This window comes from Syzygium oleosum, unplaced genomic scaffold (assembly GCF_021117445.2).
Source record: "Syzygium oleosum isolate NSW1041296 unplaced genomic scaffold, Sole_v2.1 Sole_v2.01, whole genome shotgun sequence".
In the NCBI taxonomy this organism is placed as follows: domain Eukaryota; kingdom Viridiplantae; phylum Streptophyta; class Magnoliopsida; order Myrtales; family Myrtaceae; genus Syzygium; species Syzygium oleosum.
In genome coordinates, this window is record NW_026607485.1 from 33,877,161 (window position 1) to 33,888,300 (window position 11,140).

General features: G+C 41.1%; 2 protein-coding genes across 2 annotated transcripts; one reads left to right on the forward strand and one right to left on the reverse strand.

Annotated features, from left to right (window-relative positions):
• Positions 1-2,803: 2,803 nt before the first annotated feature.
• LOC115682979 (flap endonuclease 1) lies at positions 2,804-6,953 on the forward strand. The gene is made up of 18 exons (XM_030607357.2): positions 2,804-3,023; positions 3,114-3,230; positions 3,364-3,422; positions 3,578-3,637; positions 3,757-3,810; positions 3,929-3,977; positions 4,096-4,143; positions 4,335-4,400; positions 4,500-4,550; positions 4,693-4,812; positions 5,011-5,095; positions 5,189-5,270; positions 5,550-5,664; positions 5,738-5,794; positions 5,887-5,933; positions 6,012-6,066; positions 6,571-6,686; positions 6,780-6,953. The coding sequence occupies exons 1-17, from the start codon at positions 3,012-3,014 to the stop codon at positions 6,637-6,639; spliced, it is 1,146 nt and encodes a 381-aa protein (XP_030463217.1). The 5' UTR covers positions 2,804-3,011; the 3' UTR covers positions 6,640-6,686; positions 6,780-6,953.
• A 699-nt stretch (positions 6,954-7,652) lies between these two features.
• On the reverse strand, positions 7,653-8,779 carry LOC130140641 (uncharacterized). The gene is made up of 3 exons (XM_056320566.1): positions 8,711-8,779; positions 8,491-8,566; positions 7,653-8,333 (listed from the first exon to the last, which is right to left on the reverse strand). Exons 1-3 carry the CDS (start codon positions 8,717-8,719, stop codon positions 7,993-7,995), a joined length of 426 nt encoding a protein of 141 aa, XP_056176541.1. The 5' UTR covers positions 8,720-8,779; the 3' UTR covers positions 7,653-7,992.
• Positions 8,780-11,140: the final 2,361 nt, after the last annotated feature.

The following is an 11,140-nucleotide window of genomic DNA, read 5'->3' on the forward strand; positions in this document are numbered from 1 at the left end:
TAATAGAGATGATCGAGGAGTTCTTTCTTTATGCAACACGAATAGATATATCATACACATCTACAAGTCTAGCATTCTTCGCTTTAATAGAAACACGAAACCATCAGCATCATGTGTAACGCATGATCAGGTTCTCGTGTCGTGATCTCTCGTTTGCTTGATCTGTTCTCATGTTTCGAGAGAATCTCTTGAATCAAAACAACACAACAACCAAGCCTCTTTTTATTATTTTTTTTTAGGCAAGGGAAAGGAAATTTGGGCAGTTATAGCATAACAAGCCTGGGAAAAGTGGCTGCTAGGTCGGTGCCATTTTGTTCGAAAGTCTCTAATTTTGACTCTGCCGACAAGTAAGAGAAGGTGAGAGCAGCCTCAATTTCAGACCTTATGATTTCAGTGGGCAAAGATTGAGAAAGGCAAGTCTACAAAGACAAAAGAGCTTTCGCTTTCGTTGAGGGCCGATGGTGCCAACTTTTGAGCGGGTCCTTGTGTATACATCCCGATCCCAAGTTGCTAATTGGCGTTTGCACATGAAATGTGTGTTGTGCCAATTCGAATCCTTCTTTCGATTCCAAACTTCTACCCCACAATTTAGTCTGTCCTCGCAACTTTGTGGTAAGATGCCCGAGAACTAGCATGCCGTTACATCGAAACACCACCCTTTGGTTATCTGGTAGGCGATGAGTTTGCACGATTAGATGGCCCCATGCCCTAATAGTTTGTCAAGCATGATGATCAACATTTGTGTCTGATCACAATGGTCAAGTTGTAGGATCCACGTCGGGGCCATTGTTGACATATTGTAAAGTATATTACTCTTTTCTTGTGTCCTAACCTAACAATTCCATTTTTCCTTTAAGACTATCATTTAGGATGGAATACATGATGATACCTAATTTTCCTTTATAAGTCCATATTTATGAGCTTTGATATGACAAAATGCATAGTCTCAAGAAGTGCTACCCAGCTAGAAAACGGGTCTTCATATTGAAGAGCTCTGCAACATCTAGAAAAGTTCATAAATCCACCCTTCACACACACTTCCAAAAAGGTTAAAAAGACATCAACCGTTTGATAGATCCGTAAATCGAGCTTCAGCCTTAGTAGGATCGTAGTAGTTCATCGAAGCCCATCACATCTCTCTTAAGAAAGAGGCACACTTTACATCGATCACCGTCGGGAAAGAAAGAAAAAAGAAAGGGTAGAGGGGGACTGTGCCGAGATCGAAGGACACTTCTTAAGGCGTCCGACCATCACTAACGTCGATCGTCGTAAACACATCGCGAGAGTTACATCATCAAACATAAACATCCATCTGGGCTTGGAGCAAAATCAAGGGAGTTAAGTACAGATGGGCAGGGTAAATTTCATTTTGGTAGGAAAAAGATGGCGCGCGCGGGAAATTGGAGAAAGACAACGTGTTTTCACATGCTTACATGCACAAAAGATGGTGGCAGTGGTGTAATCATAGATGACATGAAGTTAGGCATGCACGTGAGGGCATGGTCCCGTGATCACGTGCAAATTCTCTCTCTGTCGTCTCTGTTTTGGGTTTTAGCTGGACCGCAGCAACGCAGGTAGTGACATAGAATGACGTGAAATCTACGTCTTTGTCAGTCGGGGCCATGTTCTCGTTTCTCCCGTGGTCGACAATCATCCGTCGCACGACGTGGTGCGTTGCATGATTTGTCGTCCCCATTTTCTCCTCTCGGTTTCCATGTCTTTTTCCCTCAACCAATTGTGCGCGGGGCAATTCAGTCGGGATCGATCCTCTGATTAAGGTTGAGCTAAGAAATCGCCCGAATTAGACTGAGCTGACTGACTCTAGATGTGAACTCGTTCACCTAGATCGCATCGATTGTTTTCTTTTTTATTTCTTACAAACTTGAAAACCCTAATCTCATCCTTCACAGACCTCGCTTACAACTCGCGCTCACTCGCGCCTCTTTCACAAAGATGAAAACCCCAATCCCTTTCTTTACAAATTCTCGGTCATGACTCACGCTTGCCCATGCTCACAAGTCGCGACACTCGGTCGCTCAATCTCATGCCTCTCGCAGCCTCGCTCAATGCTCATGACGCTCACTCTTAGCCACACCCTCTCGCCTGAGTCACCTTGACGCCTCCCTCTCACTCGAGTCGTGTCCCTCTCGCTCGAGCCTCTCTCTCGCGGTCTCATCTCGAGTCTTGACTCTCGCCTCCCTCTCTTGCTCTATTTTTGGCCAATCGCAATCTCAATCGCATCTCATCAAGGTAACTATCCAAATACTCAGTTTTTCTGCCATTCATCGTACACATTATATAGGCTAAGCATGTGCAATCTACATTGTTGGGTTTAACGAAAAAGGGCGGAATTTAACATCCTTCTCATAAAAAGATGCTTTTAACCAAAAAAGAAAATGGACATGTCGGTTCCTTGGACCCACCCAAGAAACGAATCGAACCGATCAAATTCTAGGATCAGGTGGGTTGATTCTCAATTCCACAAACTAGGAACCCGTCTCTCTGATCCGGTTCCCGATTGCAGGATAACTCAGGAACCAATCGGCCCTATTGATTATCGTCACATCATAGACCCGTTTACCATGTCGGTGAACTCATGATCAGCCCGTGTCCTGAGAACTCATGACCAGCCCAAGAAGGCTGGCGGGTTGCTTCGTCTTCTGGTCTCTCCGTAACCGGGCCTTCATCGCTCCAGGCAAAGCAGGAGCTTGAAGGGCTATGAGCCCACGGAGGCTACAGAGCGCCATTGATGGGCTCCATCAAGAATTCCGCCGCGGACCATGGAGGACACAGCCCATCCCATCCACGTCCCACGCCGAGCTCACACGCGCGAGCACCGCCCGCACACGGCGGCGCACCGGGCGGGAATCGGAGCGGAGCGTGTCCATCTCGAGTCTCCTCCTCCTCCTCCTCCCTCTTTCTCAGTTCCTCTCCTTCACCCCCTCAACTCAGCACAGCTCTTGAGAAGAGTTTCTTCGTGGGGGCATTTTCCATCCGTCTTCGTCCTCGAGATGGGTATAAAGGTCGGCCCGTCTTCACGCTCTTTCGATTTTCTTCCCCACTTTTCCCTTTTCTGGGGTTTACCCATTTGAAAGATTCATCATGCTTTGTAGGGTTTAACGAAGCTGCTCGCTGACAACGCTCCCAAGGCCATGAAGGAGCAGAAGTTCGAGAGCTACTTCGGCCGCAAGATCGCCATCGATGCCAGCATGAGCATCTACCAGTTCCTTGTTCGCCCTCTCTCTCTCTCTCTCTCTCTCTCTTACTTTCTTTCGCTGATGATGTCTGTCTTTTGATGTTGCTATGTGCACGAATGTGTGATTAAATTTGTGGGTTTTGTGTGGGAAATGCAATGGTTTGCAGATTGTTGTGGGTCGGAGTGGTACCGAGATGCTCACGAATGAGGCTGGCGAGGTCACGAGGTAATGCTATCGATTTCTTGTGGAAATATTTTGTTCTTTTTTGAGAATTCCAGTTTTTTGGGTTGCCCATTTTGATTTTATAACCCTTTCGGTTGTCTTTTCCCTCTTTCGGTTGCTGATACCCGAGTTGCATTTTGTGCTTTTGATGGTTGTAGCCACTTGCAAGGCATGTTCAATCGGACAATTAGGCTCTTGGAAGCTGGAATAAAGCCAGTGTAAATTCTTCTTACTTTGTGGGTTTATATGGTTTGGTTCGTTCGCTAGAACTTCAATTTGTTTTTATGTTAATTGCTGAAGTTGGTTCTTTTACGATCTGTCTAATTATGAAATTCAGCTATGTTTTCGATGGGAAACCTCCAGACCTGAAGAAGCAAGAGCTTGCAAAACGGTATCGGCGCCCATAGGCTGCAATCTTTTGATTTCTGTTAACATAGACATGATCGCGTCGATGATAGTTTTCTTTTACTTTTGGGTATTGATGATTTCAATCGAAACCGATGGTGCAGCTATTCAAAGAGGGCAGATGCCACAGAGGACTTGGAAGAAATCAAGGAGGCATGTATTTTCTTTTTTGAAATCTCTTTTAATCCTATTTATTTTCATTCTTTCAATCTTCCTTTTTTTTTGTAATGTAGCTCAAGTGGCTTGGCACATGATTTTCTTGTTTTTGCAGATTGGAAGTAAAGAAGACATTGAGAAATTCAGTAAGCGAACAGTGAAGGTACGTTACTGGCGTGCATTTCTTTCCCTGTGTTATGTGTACTAAGTTCTTGAATCTAAGTCCACTAATAATCGCTGTCAGACTACTCATTTCATATCTCCACCAGAAATAGTGGAGCTCTACTGGACCAGAAAGTACACAATATTGCGGGATTGTCATGTGGTGATCAATTTCTTATGTATGTCCTACAGGTTACAAAGCAGCACAATGAAGATTGCAAAAGACTCTTAAGACTCATGGGAGTCCCTGTTATTGAGGTGACATATCTTGGCAGTTGACAAGTAAATAATGCCATCTCCAAATAGCAAATAGTATGAACGATTAAACATGTTGTAACAGCTCTTCTTATACTTTAGGCTCCGTCTGAAGCGGAGGCTGAGTGTGCGGCGCTTTGCAAATCAGGAAAGGTATGTAATTTTACACGATCATATTGGAGCTGGTTCCTATTGTACTTGTGATGTCGACTACCATTTTGCTGCATAAAGTTTTATCTGCCTTTGCTTTTGTTCTGTACCTCATACCTTAGGAGCTCTTGTTGATGATTTTCAGGTGTATGCTGTGGCTTCTGAAGACATGGACTCCCTCACCTTTGGAGCTCCAAGATTTCTCCGTCACTTGATGGATCCCAGTTCAAGAAAAATTCCAGTCATGGAATTTGAAGTTGCAAAGGTAGTAGAACATCTAACTTAAAGTTGATAACTAATTTTTTTGTGTAAAAGAGTATAGTTGATATCTCTTTTTTTTTGTCTTTAAAAGTATATCATTAAGAGGCACCGAGACGATGCCAACCCATGTACAAATTATCTACGAGTTGATATCTCTTATTCCTTTTGCCGTTTCATGGGGAATTGCTTTCTTCCTATACAGATTTTGGAGGAGCTAAATCTGAACATGGATCAATTCATTGATGTGTGCATCCTATCTGGATGTGATTATTGTGAGAGTATTCGAGGTATTATGGGATTTGGATTAAGTTATCCCTTTTCATTCTTCTACTTGGATTGAGGAATTTAGCTTTTTGTATGATGATAAATCTATATCACAGGCATTGGGGGTCAGACTGCTTTGAAGCTCATCCGTCAACATGGCTCAATAGAAAATATACTGGAGAACATAAACAAAGAAAAGTGCGTTACTTTTTCATATTTCATGTTTATGTTTCTAATTGAGCATATATTGATGAGATTCTTGATGACCAGTTTATTTTGATTTTCTTTAGTGACCATGCTTTGTCCAATGAGCCCATGTTTGTCGTGGACATGCACTTTCTTGCAATCGACATTGCTCAGATTGCATCATGCAAATCCACCCAATTTTCTAACCACTGTTGTTTTGCTCTCATGAGGAGGCACTCATGTATTCTTCCTCGTTTCTGATAAGTTTTTTTTTTGGTCTTTGTGACTTAGGTATCAAATACCAGATGACTGGCCATATAAAGAAGCACGGAAACTTTTTAAAGAGCCCTTGGTGTTTGTGGAAAATGAGGAACCTGAACTCAAGTGGAATGCTCCTGATGACGAGGTGAATGATCACCTAAGCTTGTAACGTTTTTTCTCATTTAAGCATGTTTTCTAAGGAGTTTTCTATGATTTAGGGGCTAATTTCTTTTTTGGTAAACGAGAATGGATTCAACAGCGACAGGGTAACAAAGGTATGATCGTGAAGTTTTTCAGTAGTCACCTTTTCTTTGTGCACAGTAAAAATATGACACGTTATTCATGTTGACTTCATTGATTGAGCTAGGCCACAGAGAAGATTAAGGCTGCCAAGAACAAGTCATCACAAGGACGGTAAGTAATGCTTAAATGATTGATATTTTGGTAAACGTGTTTCTCTTTTAAAGCCTAATGTGACATTGTCTTGTACAGTTTAGAATCCTTTTTCAAGCCAGTTGTCAACATATCTGCACCAATTAAAAGGAAGGTATTGTTCTTTCTCAATGCATTACAACCCTCGGCCTCAACCTAGTCATACTCTTGTTTAATTCTCTCCTGTTGTGTATAAGAGAGGGCTTTCTAATATAATTGCATACCACCATGGATATTTTGTCTATGATGAGAAAGTAGATATAAAAGCTCAGTGCGTTACATTTCTGTGTCATTATTTTCTTTTTTTTCAGTAAGTATGTCATTATTTTCAGCACGTAGAGGTGACTGTATGTGGGCTGCTGAGCATCATTGCTACCTTCATCTTACTCTTGCTTTATTTGTGGGTAACTAAGTCAAAGTTGCAGAAATACAAGCTTCATTTACATGGCTACATGTGTTTGGAGAGTAGAAACGGAGTATCCTTTCCAAGATATAGATATTAGCTTTCCTCTGCTTGAAAATGAGTGAGAACATGTATAGTGGGAGGAAAACATCCCTTGCAATGTCATATTCGATTTCGTCAGCTCTTTCATGCGGCAAAACTCTTGATGCGGTACAGGAAATGCCTGAGGCTCTAAAAGAAAGTGCCAAAAAGACTAAGGCTGCTGGTGGTAAGAAGAGGAAATAGACAGCTCAGCGTACCCACTTTTGCAGACTAACCAACTAACTAACAAGGTGACTTCCTTTATCCCAATATTGTTGCTACTAACTAAAGCATATATCGACAACTAAATCACATAAGACTCTGAACTTGTCTGCTTCCTGCAGTTTGCTTGAGGATGTTGTTCAATGCTCTAGTTTGGCGTGCCTTTCCGTGCTATGCAAGAACCACAAGTATGTAACGTTTTAGGTGGAAGTGGGTTTTTGCATCCTGCAAAATTTAATCTGCCAAATCTATGTACACTATGTCTTGTTTCAGTGAGAAATCTCGTTCCTAAAGTTTTATGCACGATAGTTCATATCGTCTTGATATATGCAGCTTCTTCAGCAGACATGTTAATGATTAATTTCATATCCTATAACGGAAAAAAGATGGTTAGTTTGGTGATCAAATGGGCAATTGCAATGAAGTGGGTGATTGGTTAGGTCATGTTGTTACCTCGACTGGGGATTTTACTTAAAAGGCTCGAAGAGATTTAAGTACCATCCGAACTGAAGAAGGATCCAAGGTGCTATCAACTTGATCATGTCCTTGTCCTGGACCTAATTAATTAGGTGAAATTGGTTTGTCAGGCTCATAAATATTATGAGCAGGTATGTAAGTGTCCTTTTGGGGATTAAAAAGTATTAACTTTCTGGTAGAGCAAAAGATTCTGTTACACTCTCATGCTGATCCTAGTGTTTAGTTGAGGGATGGAGATCTTTAAGGTTTGATTATAGAAAGAGATAATCTCTTCCCAAATCATTGCTGGACAGTGTTGGGCTGGCGCATCTTTGGTTTCGGTATTATTCTGTAATCAAAATGTTGGGAGCATTTGGTTCCAAACATGTGCTCTAATCTTCATCTTCATTGGCAATGGATGAAGTCTGTTGCGTCGTCTTTTCATTTGATGAAAGTTTGATCGATCAATTTCAGTGTACTTCAAAATCTAGAACAAGAAGGTGAGAAACCTAAAGCATCTGCTGATCTTGTTTTCATACACTCTTTACCATTCAAAATTCCTGGTACAGTGGCTACTTCCTACGTACTGGGGAACTCATCGCAAGATTCTACTGATGCCAGTGACTAATTTGTTAAGCGTGACAACGATAGAACAAATGGGCAAAATCAGTCATGTCACATCGATAAGTCAATGACAGCTGCGGCATATGATAAACTATCCTTTACGAGGCATGTATATGAATTATGCTGGGGAGCAGATATCTTGGAAAGACAATAAACATTTGGCAAGGGACGACCCCTTTATTTGTCCTGTCGCCAGAATTTGACATAAGTAAGAACACATGATTTTCGCGAAGGTGGCCAACACCAAGTCATCGTTTAAAGAATGGGGCAGGAGTTCCCATCGTAATCACAATGACGAGGAGGACAAGGGGGAGGAGGACAAGGGGGACGAGGCTTACTACAGCACGTTGGAGGATGGCATGGTGGAGGCGGGCACGGCAAAGGGGGGCACGGTGGAGGGCATTTAGGTTTGGGGCATTTAGGTTTAGGGCATTTAGGTTTCTCGGGTGATTTAGGCTTTGGTGGTGGTCCGACCGATTCGATCTCCGCGCATATCCCACATTTCTTTCTTAGAGCCTTGATCACGCACACTGGATCGACGTTTCCTTTGATAGTTAACATTCCCTTGTCAATGTCTATCTTCATTTCGTCGATACCTGCATATTTGGGTCACAAACCTTGAATTCGTATGTATGTCTTCTTTGATAATCAAGTAATCAATTTGGTTGAGGGAGACTATAAAGAAATTACTCACAACTACATGTATTCTCGTCCACACTCGTTTGGCAAGGTGAGTATAGGAGATCATCATACCTTCGAGTTTGGCGACCGCTTTCATTATGTCCTTCTTGTCTTTCCCGCAATTGATGGTGACCTTTATCACAATTATCTGCGATTAGGACACCGCAAGGCGGAGAGACGCCGCAAGACGGAGAAAGAAGATAAAACTACATCAACAGTTACGAAGATTGATAGAGAGAAAATGCCAATACATATTAGCTCTTGTTCATGGAGGAGGACACGATTTGATTACCTTGACCATGGATGCAGCAGGGGGGTGGACGGAGGAAATATGACCAGCTTCCCTAATTTGCGAAACCAAAAGGCCCTATTTATGCGCTTTACACGACCTGTAAAATTTTATAATTAAGAAGTGAAGAACAGACAAAGTGTTAGGATTCCGCCTAGGATGACTTTGGACGGCCATACACATTATATTATGCAAGAGGAAGGCTGTGACTTTTGCACTGAAACAGTATGGTTTCCAGGACATAGAGATTGAGGAAGGTTCTTTCTTTCCCCCATTTTTTCTTGGTTTGGAGGATGGCGTGGACCAAATTTCTCGAGCGAGTGACGTGTTTTTCGTAGGGAAGTTGATGCATAGATTCAGTGGTCTGGCAAATCAAGCCAATCACAGTGCATATCATGCCTAGGGTCTATATTGTGGGTCCCAAACGATTTGTGATTGGTTTAGTTCCATCAACTAAGTGAAGACTCAGTCACATGTTCTGTGTGGCCGTGCATGATTGAAGACTATGTCTAGTTAGATATGCATGTCGGTATATTCGTATACATACGTATTAATCTAAGGTCATTCCTCTCTGGCAGTGTCGCACACAAAAACCTAGCTCCGACGAGGCGAGACAAAAAAATTTACAATTTATTGCTCGGAAAGGGGTTGTCGTGGACAAAACATAGAAATTCTACGTGAAATATCATAGATGATAACATATATCTAAAAAAACTGCATCAAGTATCAAATGATCGAGAGGGCGATGACCCCCATCTGCCCATCCGTCGGTCCGTCATTGCTCTCCCGAACTTATGTACATGCTTTTGTTTCACATATAATTTTATCTAAGTTTAGAAAGAATAGATTCCTTGCTAGTATTCACTATAACTTACTTTGTCCTTTAGTTGACATATTTTTAATTTAGATAATCTAGTTTAATTCGGCGTATACTGTACCTCAATACTTACACTCTAATGACTTACGCATGCCTCAACGATGTTACACCATCCGAGGAAAGATGTATATCCAAGTGCAGGCTTAATATTCAACATGTCATTGACCAAAATTACCTAGGAAAATTGTCCAAAAAGTCCTAAATCTATTACACTTGTGCTAATTCAGTCCTAAATCTTTCAATGATGTAAATTTAATTATAAACATTTTTACAATCTGTCAATGCAGTTATTTTGGCCAATTTTGGTCAGAAATCGCTGACGTGGACGCCGGCCGTCCTATGTGGTATGACTGGAACTGATGTGGATAATTTTTGTAATTTCCTTTAATTTTCTGATTTTTTTTCTTTTTTTCTTTCCTTATCTTTTTTTCTTTCCTTCTTTTCCAAATTGCTGTTCAACCTTCTTCTTTCTTGGTCCTCCATCTTCACTGAACATAGAAGCAAAAAAGGGAACCAATCTTCTTCTTACTGTTGGTAGTTTGTTTGTAAGACAAACAAAGATGTGCCTTGTCCTTCCTTGTTCCACATTGAAAAGATGTGAGTGGTAGTTATTTTGCGGTTATTTTACAAACTAAGAAGTGCGTAACATCCGGAAATTTCGAAATAATATGTATGTGACATTGGAAGTTTTCCGTGTTCAATAATGACACTTAGATTGTACAGCTAAGTATTGTTTAGCTTAGTATTCGTATGGATGAGTAGAAATCTTTGTTGAACCATAAATTTATGAGGCGCGGATTCGGGAACGTAATCATTCCAAGTTCGACATATTGAAAAAAATTATAAACGTTGTTGTGTACATTAATAGTCTAGCGGTGTTAATTAATTTACCGTCGTCTTAGTAGTCAATGTGTGATATTATTAGTTTAAACTCTAGTTAATTAGTGTTAATAATTTATTATGTGCTAATTGGTGTTAAAGGGAGTGGATTTTCTGATTTCAATATAATTATTCTCATAAAATCTCCCTTAAAGATACCAAGAACTCACGTGGTAATTGAGGGATTAATGCATGACCACATGCCACATTTGGAGCATTCAAGCATGCCACGTGTTCTTCTTAAGCTAAGCTTCTTACACTAATAAGACACATAGCCATAAGCCATCATTACCTTGGCTATTAGTCATCTCTAACAAGTCTTGATTTCTCACACTTGGCTGTAGATTAAGTGAAGATTTGCCACTTGTGACTTCATGCATTCTTCAACCTAAAATCTACTCCTACGTTTCACTTTCATCTTGGTAACATCGAAAAGAATTTTCATCTTGGCCGTAACTATCTTCTCCACCTTCAACTCTAAAAAATAATCTACTTTCACCACTAACCAATCCAAAATATACAAAAGCTCTTTAACTTTGGGTGTTTAGATTTTGCGCGAGGTAAGTGAAGACTCTAGAGTTAAGTTAAATTAATCTACTTGAAACTTTTAACTTGGATGGTTGCGATACGCCATTTTGAAGTGCTATCATATGGTAGATTTGGTGGTTGTTGGATTT

Coding starts and splice junctions, on each gene's coding strand:
- LOC115682979 (XM_030607357.2), top strand. Junction 3,231..3,363: donor TGAGCATCTACCAGTTCCTT/GTTCGCCCTCTC, acceptor AATGGTTTGCAG/ATTGTTGTGGGTCGGAGTGG. Junction 3,811..3,928: donor AAGCAAGAGCTTGCAAAACG/GTATCGGCGCCC, acceptor CCGATGGTGCAG/CTATTCAAAGAGGGCAGATG.
- LOC130140641 (XM_056320566.1), bottom strand. Junction 8,334..8,490: donor AGCGGTCGCCAAACTCGAAG/GTATGATGATCT, acceptor CCAAATATGCAG/GTATCGACGAAATGAAGATA.